Source organism: Podarcis vaucheri (genome assembly GCF_965113315.1).
Source record: "Podarcis vaucheri genome assembly, chromosome: 3".
Lineage (NCBI taxonomy): Eukaryota > Metazoa > Chordata > Lepidosauria > Squamata > Lacertidae > Podarcis > Podarcis vaucheri.
In genome coordinates, this window is record NC_138761.1 from 127,524,326 (window position 1) to 127,538,905 (window position 14,580).

The 14,580-nt window shown below is 47.5% G+C and overlaps 1 protein-coding gene across 5 annotated transcripts in view; it reads right to left on the reverse strand.

The window, feature by feature from the left end:
* The window catches only part of CYP39A1 (cytochrome P450 family 39 subfamily A member 1), an 88,061-nt gene that overhangs the window by 68,070 nt on the left and 5,411 nt on the right, over positions 1-14,580 (reverse strand). For 2 of the 5 annotated variants that reach the window (XM_082215797.1, XM_082215795.1), the window contains exons 1-3: positions 12,737-13,243; positions 4,067-4,503; positions 892-1,027 (exon numbers count right to left, since the gene is read on the reverse strand). In XM_082215797.1, the coding sequence (XP_082071923.1) occupies positions 892-1,027; positions 4,067-4,246 (316 nt within the window). In that variant the 5' untranslated portion in view covers positions 4,247-4,503; positions 12,737-13,243. Of the gene's footprint in view, positions 1-891; positions 1,028-4,066; positions 4,504-12,736; positions 13,246-14,580 lie in introns of those variants that run through there. The other 3 variants (XM_082215793.1, XM_082215794.1, XM_082215796.1) reach the window with 3 other exon arrangements.

Here is a 14,580-nt window from a genome sequence, read left to right on the forward strand (position 1 = left end):
AAATGATATATGGGAGTCAAGTATAAAATCAACAGAAATAGCTTCTATGGATTTAAGACTTATTCAGCAGAAAATAATATTCAGAGTCCACTGGACTCCAGCAAAACTTTACCAGAAGAAAATAACAAATGCAGACAACTGCTGGAGATGTGGAAGTAAAAATGCGAACTTAGTACATATGATGATTAACTGCCCGATGATAGCATCATTTTGGTGCGAGGTGAGGATATATATAGCAAGAGTAATAAAAAGAAATTGTAATTTAGGGGATTTGAATTTAATTCTAAATTATATACCGGAAACGTGGGAGATTACAAGTGGTCAAAAAAAATGGATGTATCGTGCCATATTAGAAGCAAAAAAAAACCCCTTGTTTTGATGAATTGGAAGAGCCGCAAAAAGATTCCATTGAGCACATGGATTGACAATATGGACAGACTAGCGACATACGAACAAATTGCATATTGACACAAACTAAGAATGGATAAATATGAAGAAATCTGGAAGGAATACTTAAGCGGTAAGGCAGACAGTGGTGGGAAGTAGGGGGAGGAGAGGAGGGGAAATATTGTTAAAAAGGTGTAGTCATAGGTATATCAGTGTATCCAAATCTGAATTGTTAAATTGTGTTATTAGTGTTATTGTGGTTTTTGTTCTATGTGTTTTTTGTGGTTGCTGTTTATATTGAAAAAATGATTAAATATTTTTTTAAAAAAATGAGTGTGTGTGAGAGAGAAATACTTGCTCCCTCAGCACATTGCTCCAGTCAAAACTGGAGTCCCCAAAGCTACATTAAAGTAAAAAGATATCCCACTTCACATGTTTCAACCCTTTATCAACTAAAATAGAAAGAAATCATTTCCCCACTGAAATTAAATATCATTTACCTACCTGTACGCTGGACAGACTGTTGCACTGCCTGCTCAAAATCCACATCTTTAGATGTACAAAATGCTTGAAAACCTTCTTCATCAGTTACAAATGTGTATCGTTTTCCCAGCATATACACTGTGAATACTGGTCCATACTGAAAAATATAGTGTTAAAAAAGTTAAGTATTTATATATATATATATATATATATATATATATATATATATATATATATGCTTTCGTAGATTTTCACGGGTACAGGAATGCAGGTTTTGGTGTCTTCGGGTGTCTTCCCGTGTAAGAGTCGGGGTGTCTGTGCGACGTTTCGACGAGGTCTCACTCGTCATCTTCAGGCTGGTGCTTTCGGCTTCTTGTTACTGGAACAGAGCAGAATCTGGTGTTTGAGTTCCTATAAATACTGTTGAGGGGTGTGGTGTATAGCCTCCAACGTTCTGGGCATACACCACACCCCTCAACAGTATTTATAGGAACTCAAACACCAGATTCTGCTCTGTTCCAGTAACAAGAAGCCGAAAGCACCAGCCTGAAGATGACGAGTGAGACCTCGTCGAAACGTCGCACAGACACCCCGACTCTTACACGGGAAGACACCCGAAGACACCAAAACCTGCATTCCTGTACCCGTGAAAATCTACGAAAGCAAATATATATATATATACACACACACACACACACACACACACACACACACTCTGCAGGAAGAATAGACTATGCAACAACTGCAGCAAGAATTTTGTTAGTCCAAAGATGGAAACAACAGGAGTTACCAACAAAAGAAGAGCGGCAGATGAAGCGGATGGACTTTGCAGAACTGGCGAACTGCCAGGAAGAATCCGGAACCAGCGAGACCAAGAATTCCAAAAGGACTGGAACAAATTTATATTATATTTGAAAGACAACTGTAAGCAGTTAACATCACTGGCAGGGTTATCTGAAGATCTGTAAGGTGAAATTGCTACCTATGCAGGTTGAGTAATATAATATTTTAGGTACTGATACAACAAGGATAGGAAACGAAGCGAAATGTAAAGATGTAAAGTTTAATTTTGTAAACATCAGACGGGAGGGAGGGAAGTCATTAGGCTCAGTTGAGCCAAAGAGATAAAATAAGAGGGTACGATGTTACGTAATGTGATTATATGTAATCTTTTATATATAAAAATATCGGTATGTAATTTTTATAATAAAAAAGTTAAGTAGTTTAATACAACTACATTTAGGGGGAGCCACTGGGTCCTGCCCATTGGCTCCCCTTTGGCACCAGAAACTCAGCTCCCAGGCAGACATTGCACACAGAAAAGCAATCATAGCACCTGCCTGCATGCCCAGCCTTCCACTTTTCCATCTACAGTGGTGCCCCGCAAGACGAATGCCTCGCAAGACGAAAAACTCGCTAGAAGAAAGGGTTTTTCGGTTTTGCATTGCTTCGCTAGACGAATTTCCCTATGGGCTTGCTTCGCAAGACGAAAACATCTTGCGCTTTTTTTTTAAAGCCGCTTGAAGAGGCGCAGTTGCGACGGACCGTGCTTCGCAAGACGAGAAACATTGCAAGACGAAAAGACTCGTGGAACGAATTATTTTCGTCTTGCGAGGCACCACTGTATTCCCAACAGCAAGGGCTGGTAGACCGGCTGGCTGGGCTGCCTCACCCAATTGCTTGCTTGCTTACTCCAAGGCTGCCTCAGTTCCTGGCAACCAACACCTCCTGGCCAGCCCCAGAGGCATCATTCGCCTGGGGAGCTTATAGGCAGGGCTGCTGCAGCAAACAGCCACACAAGCCTTTGGGAGGCAGAGACACAAGAGGGCATCAGAGGAGGGAGGGGAGGAAACAGGGACAGAGGCCAGTGTTGCCTGCAGTACACCTGACTATCATTCAAGGCACCCCAATATACCACGGCACACAGGTTGAGAAACATTGTTCTAGGGAACAAGGGCGAGGCAATGCACCCATAAGGTATCTCCACCCTGTTACCCATTTATGATGATCAGCAGGATAATAGTTGGGGTGGAAGATATACAAAAAACAAAATGCTAAGTGTGGTTGTTGTGATGAAATAGAGTAAGACAAACTGGCTGCCACAGCCATTCATTCCTTGCTGGGCTGCGAGCACATCGCCTTTCCCCTACATGGCTCTGATTTAAAAGTGCTTTGTGGTCCACACAAGCCTCAATTCCTCTCTGGTCTCTGTCCTTGCTTGCCTCTCCTACCCAGTTTCACTCTGCGTTTCTGCTACTCCTCCTCCTTCCTCCTTATGCACAATCTTTCCCACACTATGAATGTGGTTTATACTCTGTTTCTACCTCTTTCCTGCATGTGGGAACAGATGCACAGTTCTAACTTTCCCTATTAGGTTTCTTTTTTTGCTAATTTGGGGATCACCTGAGTACAGAGAGAAAGAGAGAGACCTCCCACTTTTACATGTCCGGTGTTATTCTGCCTACTTATGCCATCAGCACTGAAGGCTGCATTGAAAATGCAGAAAACAGTATTATCTAAAATCTCTTAGCAATACTGTTGTGAAAGGGGGGAAAAGCAGACTGCATTACAATGAAGTTGCAAAATTTATTATAAAAAACACATTTGTATACATAGTGCTTGAAAATACTCATTTTATAAGACTCTCGTAGAATTCTATTTTAATGCATTCTTTCAATACTGAGTAGCTTTCAGGACAGCTTGAAAAGCACAACCTAACACTTGGCTTGTTCAAGGGGAACTGTCCTGTTAGACAAGAACAGCCACATTGTTCTGAACAGCACCCTAAAGCTAGAGAGAGAGAGAGCAAATACGTGTTTTAGCATTTCTCTCAGCATGTTATTCTATCATAGTAATTCAGACTATATAAATTGTTTGATAACAGTCAGCTAACACAAAGCATATTAAATTGTAAAAAGCAAAGTACCGTATTTTTCGCTCTATAAGACACACCAGATCACAAGAAGCACCTAGTTTTTGGAGGAGGAAAACAAGAGAAAAAGAATTCTGAATCTCAGAAGCCAGAACAGCAAGCAAAAGTGAGTCTTATAGAGCAAAAAATACGGTAAGTTAGAAACCTGGCTTGTTCAGCTCAAGCCTTTTCATCCTCTCCCTCCCCGATCTCTGGTCTGTGACTGTACTAAATGGTTTCATTCATTCATTCTCCCTCCCCATCCCTGGCTCCCACAGTTATTACCTTCAGTCTGGCTTGTTTGATGAATTCCAGAGGAGCTTTCCCAAATTTGAAGGCAGCTCCGAACCAAGGGATGCAGCCATGGATACAAGGTGGCTCATTGACGTTTCTGAATGGAAAGAAAATATGCTTGACAACAAAACCTAGAACCACTGTAAACAGGAGAGCCAAAATGATTTCCATCTTCTTTCCTCTGTAGCAGTTGCTTTTCTGACACAGGCTGCCGCTGTAAAATATAATGCTGCTACGGGTTACTTCAGGATAGTATTCAAAAAAATCTTGTTTGTACTGCTGCCTTCTTGTGGATGCTATGATAAAAGACAAGTTTATTACATAGTTCAGCTTATCTCTGGGAGAGGCTAGTTTTACTTTCTAACTGACCCTCAAAATGGACTTCTCTTCTCTCTGTTCCCTGAAACATGAAGCCATATTTCATTTTCCTTCTTAGAATCATAGAGTCATAGAGTTGGAAGAGACCACAAGGGCCATCGAGTCCAACCCCCTGCCAAGCAGGAAACACCACCAGAGCACTCCTGACATATGGTTGTCAAGCCTCTGCTTAAAGACCTCCAAAGTAGGAGACTCCACCACACTCCTTGGCAGCAAATTCCACTGTCAAACAGCTCTTACTGTCAGGAAGTTCTTCCTAATGTTTAGGTGGAATCTTCTTTCTTGTAGTTTGGATCCATTGCTCCGTGTCTGCTTCTCTGGAGCAGCAGAAAACAACCTTTCTCCCTCCTCTATGTGACATCCTTTTACAGTGGTGCCACGCAAGACGAATGCCTCGCAAGACGAAAAACCCGCTAGACGAAAGGGTTTTCCGTTTTTCGATGCGCTTCGCAAGTCGAATTTCCCTATGGGCTTGCTTCGCAAAACAAAAAAGTCTTGCGAGTCTTGCGATTTTTTTCGCTTCCCCCCCTTTTTCTAAGCCGCTAAGCCTTTAATAGTCGCTAAACCGCTAATAGCGCTAATCCGCTAAGCCACTAATAGGGTTGCTTCGCAAGACGAAAAAACCGCTAGACAAAGAGACTCGCGGAACGGATTAATTTCGTCTTGCGAGGCACCACTGTATATATTTGAACATGGCTATCATATCACCCCTTAACCTCCTCTTCTCCCGGCTAAACATGCCCAGCTCCCTTAGCCGTTCCTCATAAGGCATCGTTTCCAGGCCTTTGACCATTTTGGTTGCCCTCCTCTGGACACGTTCCAGTTTGTCAGTGTCCTTCTTGAACTGTGGTGCCCAGAACTGGACACAGTACTCCAGGTGAGGTCTGACCAGAGCAGAATACAGTGGCACTATTACTTCCCTTGATCTAGATGCTATACTCCTATTGAGGCAGCCCAGAATTGCATTGGCTTTTTTAGCTGCCGCGTCACACTGTTGGCTCATGTCACGTTTGTGGTCAACCAAGACTCCTAGATCCATTTCACATGTACTGCTCTCAAGCCAGGTGTCACCCATCTTGTATTTGTGCCTCTCATTTTTTTTTGCCCAAGTGCAATACTTTACATTTCTCCCTGTTAAAGTTCATCTTGTTTGTTTTGGCCCAGTTCTCTAATCTGTCAAGGTCGTTTTGAAGTGTGATCCTGTCCTCTGGGGTGTTAGCCACCCCTCCCAGTTTGGTGTCATCTGCAAATTTGATCAGGATGCCGTTGAGTCCATCATCCAAGTCGTTGATAAAGATGTTGAATAAGACCGGGCCCAAGACAGAACCCTGTGGCACCCCACTAGTCACTCTTCTCCAGGATGAAGAGGAACCATTGATGAGCACCCTTTGGGTTCGGTCAGTCAGCCAGTTACAAATCCACTGAGTGGTAGCATAGTCAAGACCGCATTTTACCAGCTTCTTTACAAGAATATTGTCAGGGAACTGACATCGGAGGAAAGGGAAGTGGCAGGGCTCCCAGAGACTGGGAGAGGGTCAACAGCTAAAGCAGGGACCAGTAGGGGGAGTGCGGGGTCTCTGGAGGAGGATCTCAGTAATGCTGAGAGTGACGCAGCAGCCCAGGCAGGAAGCAGAAGGGGAGAGAAAGGGGTGAGAGACACTTCGAGCGAAAATAGCGGGGAGGTGTCAGAAGCAACTGCAGGGAGACCTATGCTTCGCCGGAAGCTGTCACGTCGTGAGTCCAGGAGACGCGTTTCCGTTAAGGAACTTCTTTGCTGGAAGCGCTTCCGCAGACAGCCACTGTCGGACTCTACAAGTGACTAGAGCAGACATGTCTGAGGAGCTCTGTCACACACAGAGGTTTGTGGGGTCGCACAAACTCTGAAGGGGCACTATTTTAAGCACAAGCAGCTAATCATCCCCTTGACAGCAGTCCGACAGTCTCTGTACGCTGCCTGTGCAGGAGAAGGCATCATGAGCGACCCAGCAGGAGCCGGAGCCGCAGGGGGTGGAGCTGGTCCAAGCTTGGAAGACAGATACCGAGCATTGGAAGTCCAACTTGCGCTGCAGACGGCGAGGCTCGAGGAGAGGAGGGCTCAAGATGCAGACAAGAAGGGGAGAACCACTCAGTTCCCCAGAAAGGTACCAGGATTAGTGCAGAAGTTTGGGGGGGACCCCAAGGATTACCATGCCTTTAGGACTGAAATGCAATATGCCCTGAATGTGCAGTTTGATGAGTTCCCTGATGAGGAATCCCGAGTTGCTTTCGTAATTGGGCATCTTGAGAAGGGGGCGCGGGACTGGGTTCGACCCCTGATGGCAACGCACAACGATATCCTGAAGGACGCTATGAAATTCTTTCGTGCAATGGATATCATGTTCTCCAGCGATATTGAGGAGGGGGGAGTGCGCAGACAGCTAATGGCTTGCAAGCAGGGAAGCAGATCTGTCCGTGAGTACTGGACTGAATTTACCATGCTGATTCACAGATTGGGGTGGGATTTATCGGCAGCACCCATTCAGATGCTATTTGAAGAAGGTCTTTCTTCAGCTGTGAAAGACGAGCTGGCCAGGAGCCCCAGGGCGGTGTCTATGGATCAGCTGACCAAATCTGCGCTGACCATTGGAGCGCGCCAGGAGGCAAGAGCCTTGGAGAGGCGGGAAGGGAGAGGGGAACGTTGGAAGGAGTTACGCATTCCAGACATTCCTGAGCCAGCTTTCCCGCCGGCAGAGCCGATGGAAATCGGAACAGCCCGCGCGCGCGCAGTTTCAAAGCCCAGTGAGGGGGCGAAGAAGGAGGGAAAGGGACCCCGGAAATGCTATCTCTGCCAACAGCCAGGCCACTTTGCCAGAGTCTGCCCCCAGAGGAAGGAATGGCAAGGGATGGTGGGAACTGTTGAGGGGGAAGAGCAGGGAGAAACGGAGCAGGTAAAAGCCAACGCCTGGTTGCCAGCAGGGCACTGCAGCCAGGCCAAAGAGCAGTGAAAGTGCCCCTTTCCCAAGTGCCAGTGCCAGAAGCTCCTCGACCTGCTCTAGTGATTGAAGTGTCGCTAGAGTTGCAAAATGGACACCCCCTAAAAATAAAGGCGCTGTTAGACTCAGGCAGCTCCTGCAATTTCATGAGCAAGGAGTTTGCGGCTGAACACCAGATACAGACTATCCCCTTAAGCAACCCCCTGCAGGTGACCACGATCGATGGCAGAGAACTGTTGGGAGGAGGCGTCAGCTTGCAGACCATCCCAATGATAATGAGGGTGGCAAGGCACACAGAACTGATAGCGTTTAATGTGGCCACCTTGGGAGGCGCTCCCATTATTTTGGGAATGAGCTGGCTAGCCCTACATGATCCGCTGGTGGGCTGGCATCAAAGAGTGGTTTCCTTCGGTTCCGCACAGTGCTTAGAACACTGCAGGGGGGAAAAGGGGTCAGCAGGGGCCCAAGCCACCCTAGCAGGGACGGAAGTGATGGAGAAGGGGAAGGTGCCATCACAGTATGCTGATCTCAGCGACGTGTTCAGCGAGAAGGAAGCTGACCAACTACCCCCGCATAGGCCCTTTGATTGCCAGATCAATTTACTCCCTGGAGCACAGCTTCCTGTAGGCAGGTTGTATGCCATGTCAGACAGGGAGATGCAGGAGTTGCGAGCGTTCATTGACAAGAACCTGAAGAGAGGCTTCATCAGAGAGTCCAAGGCAGCGGGGGGTAGCCCAGTGTTTTTTGTGGATAAAAAGAACACGGACAAGCCGAGACTGGTATGTGACTTTCGGGCCCTAAATGCAGTGACAGAGCCGGTGGCTTTTCCTATGCCCAGGATTGATGATATTTTGACCAGGGTGCGAAAAGGAAAGATTTTTACAAAGCTGGACCTAAGGGGGGCGTACAACCTGATACGTATAAGGAAAGGGGATGAATGGAAGACCACCATGTTCACCCCTTTGGGGGCATTTGAATATCTCGTTATGCCTTTTGGATTACAAGCAGGCTCCGCGTGTTTTCAAGCCTATATGAACCATGTACTGGGGCCTTTGCTCTACAAGAATTGCGTGGCCTTCTTAGATGACGTGTTGGTGTATTCGGAGAATGAGGAGCAACATGTGAGAGACGTCAGAGAAGTGTTGAGCAGGCTGCATGCCAACAGACTGTGGGTGAAACTGGAGAAGTGTCAGTTTCATACCAAGGAGGTGGAATTCCTGGGGTACCGCTTGTCAGACAAGGGGTTGGCCATGGACCCCGGCAAGGTTCAGGCGGTGCTGGAATGGAAAACCCCCAAGACTAAGAAGGATGTGCAGAGGTTCCTAGGGTTTGGAAACTTTTATCGTAAGTTCATCCGAAACTTCGCTCACCTGACGGCGCCCATCACGGACTGTCTCAGCAGCAAAAAGAAGTTTGTTTGGACGGGGGAGGCGGAGCGAGCGTTTGAGGAACTGAAAAAGGCCTTCGCCTCTGACGAACAACTTCTACATGTGGATTTACAAAAAAAGCTGAGGGTCGAAACAGACGCTTCTGACAGAGCCATAGGGGCGGTGCTTCTTCTGCAGCCAGGGAAGGAGGGGTCCGAGTGGCGACCGTGTGCCTTCTTTTCGCGAAAGCTGAACAAATCGGAGAGAAACTACACGGTGTATGACCGGGAACTTCTTGCGATTTATGAGGCCTTCCGGAGATGGAGGCACCTACTAATTGGTGCACAACAGAAGGTGCAAGTACGCACGGACCATAAGAATCTAGAGTATTGGAGAACTGCGCGAGTGCTCAACCAACGGCAGTTGAGATGGGCCCAGGAGTTCTCCAAATTTAACTTTGAGATTTGTTACGTACCAGGCCAGGAGAACGTTAGGGCGGACGCTCTATCACGCAAACCCGAATATTTGGAGGGAGAGGGTGCACCCGAAGAGACCCATGTCATTCCCGAGGATCGCTGGGTGTGTGGGGCGGCACTGGTGGGGCTAAGGGAACTGATAGAGGGAACGGTGCAGGATGAATATGCCCAGGACAAACTCAGGGGTCTCAGGAGGGAGGGAGACAAACCCGGGGGTTTTGAGGAGAGAAACGGGGCGTTGTACTACAAGGGAGCGTTATACGTACCTGAAGGAGAATTGAGGGAAAAGGTACTCAAGCAACTGCACGATAGCCCCACAGCAGGGCATTTTGGGCAACACAAAACCATGTGGCTGGTTACCAGGGAATTCTGGTGGCCCAAGGTCAGGGAAGATGTGCGGGAGTATGTGAGAGGGTGTGACCGATGTCAACGAGCCAAGGGGGAGAGGCGGGCACCGGCAGGTTTATTAGAACCACTACCCACGCCGGAAAGACCATGGGAGGCAGTGGCAATAGATTTTATGACTGATCTGCCCAGGTCCAAAGGGAAGACAGCCATCATGGTTGTGGTAGACCTGTTAACCAAGATGGCCCACTTTATAGCCTGCTCACATGCGGTCACAGCAGAAGAAACCGCTAAATTGTTTGTGGAAAATGTGTTTAGATTGCATGGTGCCCCCTTGAGGGTGGTTTCGGACCGAGGGAAACAATTTACTTCCAGGTTCTGGAGGAAGCTCATGAGCTTATTGCATGTAGAGGTGAATTTCTCAACTGCCCGTCATCCAGAAACCAACGGGCAGGCGGAAAGAGCTAATGGTGTCCTCCAGCAATATTTGAGGTGTTATGTGAATGACAGAGAGAATGATTGGGTGGAGAAGCTGGCGTTGGCAGAATTTGCCTATAACAATGCGGAGAACGTGTCCACGGGAATGAGCCCTTTTTTGGCCAATCACGGGTGTCATCCCCGAGCCTTCCCAGGGGGGGAGGGGGAGAACTGGAGCGTTCCAGCCGCAGAACAGTTCGTGGAAGAAATGGAAGCGATCCATCGCCAGCTCCAACTTAATTTAAACAGGGCGAAGGAGGAATATAAGAGGCAGGCAGACAAAACCAGAAGGGAAGGAGAAAGCATTAGGGTGGGGGATCAGGTGTGGTTGTCCACCCAAGGGTTACCATTTAAAGGAGGTTGTAAGAAGTTAAGACCCAAAAGACTGGGCCCATTTGAAGTCACGCAACAGGTCAACCCAGTGGCTTTCAGACTCCGGTTACCTAACCACATGAAGTTGCACCCAGTGTTCCACAGATCATTGCTGTCACCGTATATAGGGGACAGAGAGGGGAGGGTCAATAGGGGACCAGCTATGGAGGAAAAGGAACACAGCTACCATGTAGCGGAGATTCTCGATTCCAGGTGGAGGGGAGAGCAAGTAGAGTATTTGGTAATGTGGGAAGGGGAGCCGGAGTCGGAAAACACCTGGGTCAGGGCAGAGGATGTAGATGACGAGGTTTTGATTGAAACTTTTCATCAGAGATTCCCTCGGAAACCCCAGCCAGTGGCGAGGTTCCGGAGGGAATACTTCGCCACCACCGACGAAGAAGAAGAGTTGGAGGGGTTCGCTGATTCCGAGGTGGAGGAGGATTCAGCGAGTCGGAACGAAGACCGATGGAGGGAAATGTTCGAGACGTCGGAAGATGAGGAGGATTCTTTTAGGGGTTTCAGCTCCTCACCGCCCAGAGGAGAGAGTAGGGGCGGGGGAGAGGGGGGCCCTGGAGGGGAGGTGGATGTCAGGGAACTGACATCGGAGGAAAGGGAAGTGGCAGGGCTCCCAGAGACTGGGAGAGGGTCAACAGCTAAAGCAGGGACCAGTAGGGGGAGTGCGGGGTCTCTGGAGGAGGATCTCAGTAATGCTGAGAGTGACGCAGCAGCCCAGGCAGGAAGCAGAAGGGGAGAGAAAGGGGTGAGAGACACTTCGAGCGAAAATAGCGGGGAGGTGTCAGAAGCAACTGCAGGGAGACCTATGCTTCGCCGGAAGCTGTCACGTCGTGAGTCCAGGAGACGCGTTTCCGTTAAGGAACTTCTTTGCTGGAAGCGCTTCCGCAGACAGCCACTGTCGGACTCTACAAGTGACTAGAGCAGACATGTCTGAGGAGCTCTGTCACACACAGAGGTTTGTGGGGTCGCACAAACTCTGAAGGGGCACTATTTTAAGCACAAGCAGCTAATCATCCCCTTGACAAATATCATGGGGCACCTTGTCAAATGCCTTGCTGAAATCAAGGTAGGCTACATCCACTGCGTTCCCTTCATCTACCAGGCTTGTAATTCTGTCAAAAAACGAGATCAGGTTAGTCTGACATGACTTATTTTTCAGAAATCCATGCTGACTATTGGTGATCTCAGCATTCCTTTCTAGGTGCTCACAGACTGTTTGCTTAATGATCTGCTCCAGAATCTTCCCTGGTATTGATGTCAGACTGACTGGGCGGTAATTATTTGGGTCCTCTCTTTCCCCCTTTTTGAAAATAGGGACAACATTTGCCCTCCTCCAGTCTGCCGGGACTTCGCTTGTTCCCCAGGAATTCTCAAAGATGACTGCCAGTGGTTCTGAGATCACATCTGCCAGTTCTTTTAATACTCTTGGATGCAATTCATCTGGCCCTGGAGACTTGAATACATCTAGACTAGCCAAGTATTCTTGTACTATCTCCTTAGTTATTCTGGGCTGTGTTTCCTCTGCTGAATCATTTGCTCTAAATTCTTCAGGTCGGGCATTGTTTTCTTTATCGGAGAAGACTGAGGCAAAGTAGGCATTGAGGAGTTCAGCCCTTTCTGTGTCCCCTGTTTGCATTTCACCATCTTCTCCTCTGAGTGACCCCACTGTTTCTTTGTTCTTCCTTTTGCTACGAACATACCCATAAAAGCATTTTTTGTTGCTTTTAACCTCTCTAGCAAGCCTGAGTTCATTCTGTGCTTTAGCTTTTCTGACTTTGTGTCTACACGTGCTGGCTATTTGTTTGAATTCCTCTTTGGTGGTTTTCCCCCTTTTCCATTTTTGTACACATCCTTTTTTAATCTTAATTCAGCTATAAGTTCTTTAGATAGCCACCCTGGCTTCTTTAGGCACCTTCCATGTTTCCGTCTCATTGGTATTGCCTGAAGTTGTGCTTTTACTATCTCCCTCTTAACAAACTCCCAGCCATCATGAACTCCCTTTCCTTTTAGTATTACTGTCCATGGGATCTCACCCAGCACTTCCCTAAGTTTTATGAAGTCGGCTTTCTTAAAGTCAAGAAATTGAGTCCTAGTATGCTTGGCTGCTCCTTTCCACTGTATAGTAAACTTCAGAAGAGCATGATCACTCGCGCCTAATGATTCTTCCACTTCTACCCCACTAACCAGGTCATCAACGTTGGTTAGGACCAGATCTAAAATGGCTGTTCCTCTTGTTGCTTCTCACAGTTTCTGGACAACAAAGTTGTCCAATATTAACTGTTGTAAGCTATTCTGTTCCAAATAATGAAAATAGATCCTTTGTTATTTAACTGTACATACATTGCCTTGATATGTTTTTATATCAATAGACAGTATTATAGTTTTGGAGCCACAGAGCCTGAGCCTGAGCGCATTTGGTATTTACAGACATTTAGGAACAGACACAATGCATACAGGTCCAGGAGCAATGTGTCACAACTGCTGATCATTACTCATTTCTGTCTCTCTCTGTGCACTCCAGTAGTTCAACAGGACAGGACTTTCCTCACATCCACCATCACATAGACTATAGAGAAGCTCACCACATGACTACTGTGATGACTTGAGCTCTTTCAGCTTTTTCTCCACATTTTATCTGCAGGCGTCCAGCCACGGGAGATATTTGGAAGATTCCCCTTTTCTTCCCCTTGTATTTTGGGGCTGAAAAGAGCAGTGTGTACTCATAAAGTGCTCTGGGTCTCTGTATTCAGGGATTCTAGCAGCTGGCTTGCTCAGAGTTTGCAGGGCATCAGTTGAAGAAGGAGCAAAAAGGGTTTTCTTGTGTGTGTGTGTTTCTTTGCGGCTGATTAGCTGTTTTCCCTGTGTAAAGGTCAGAGGGGGCAGGGTTTCTGTTGAGGCAGGGGATTAGCTGAGTTTGCAGGGCAGCGGCGCGTGCCTAGCGGCGCGCGCAGTTAAATCCATCTTTTAGATTTAGGGGAGCTAGTCTCAAACGTTTGTTGGGGGAGATCTAGGTGTTTTTTTGTGTGGATGAAGTTATTTGTCCTGTCTTCAAGCTTTTTATGATGGAGGACCTCTGTAGCCAACCCCAACGACACGATCTCAAGATGGAAGGGGAGGGAACAGCTGCAGTCGCCTGCGATTCCTGCGCAATGTTTGCCATCTTGCCAAAGGTTGCAGGCAGCTTTACCTGCAGCAATTGCATGTTGATTGCCCTCTTAAAAGACAAAGTCCAGCAACTGGAGGAACGTGTAGCTACGCTCCAAAGAATTAGAGAGCTGGAGCTCTTCTTGGAAGCAACAGAGCACACCGTCTCCACCAAGGAGGAGACAGGGGACTCCCCTGAGAAGGAGTCTAGTTCACCAACACAGGAGCCAGATATATGGAGAAACGTGACTCAAAGAAGTAGGAGGCCCAGGGTTCACTCTGATTGCTTAGAAATACACAATCGCTTTGAGGTCCTCTCCCCTAGCATGGAAGACGAAGAGCAGACTCCATTTGAGGATCTCTCCCTCATTACAGTCGATCAGGTATATGAAGACGAGCAGCAAAATCAGTCCTCAGGGAATGTGCAGGCGACCTTGGAACGGACAGCTCACGGAAGAACCCCGACCAAACCCAAGAGGAGGCGTGTAGTGGTGATAGGGGATTCCCTACTGAGGGGAACAGAAGCAGTGATCTGTGGGCCTGACAAGATGTCTCGGGAAGTGTGCTGTCTCCCCGGGGCTAAGATCCAAGATGTAACTGAACGACTGCAAGGAATCATAAAACCCACTGACAAATACCCCTTCCTCTTGGTTCATGTGGGAACCAATGACACTGCAAGCAATAGCCTCCAGAAGATCAAAAGAGACTACGAGGCTCTCGGCAGGAAATTGAAGCAACTAAATGCACAAATTGTCATCTCATCTGTCCTCCCAGTTGAACGACGTGGCCCAGGGAGAGAGGGGAAAATAGTGGAAGTGAACAGCTGGCTTCGCAAATGGTGTAAACAGGAACGGTTTGGATTCTTAGATCACGGACTGCAGTTTCTTGAAGATGGACTTCTGGCAAGTGATGGGCTGCACCTCACAACGGTTGGGAGAAATGTTTTTGCCAAAAATCTA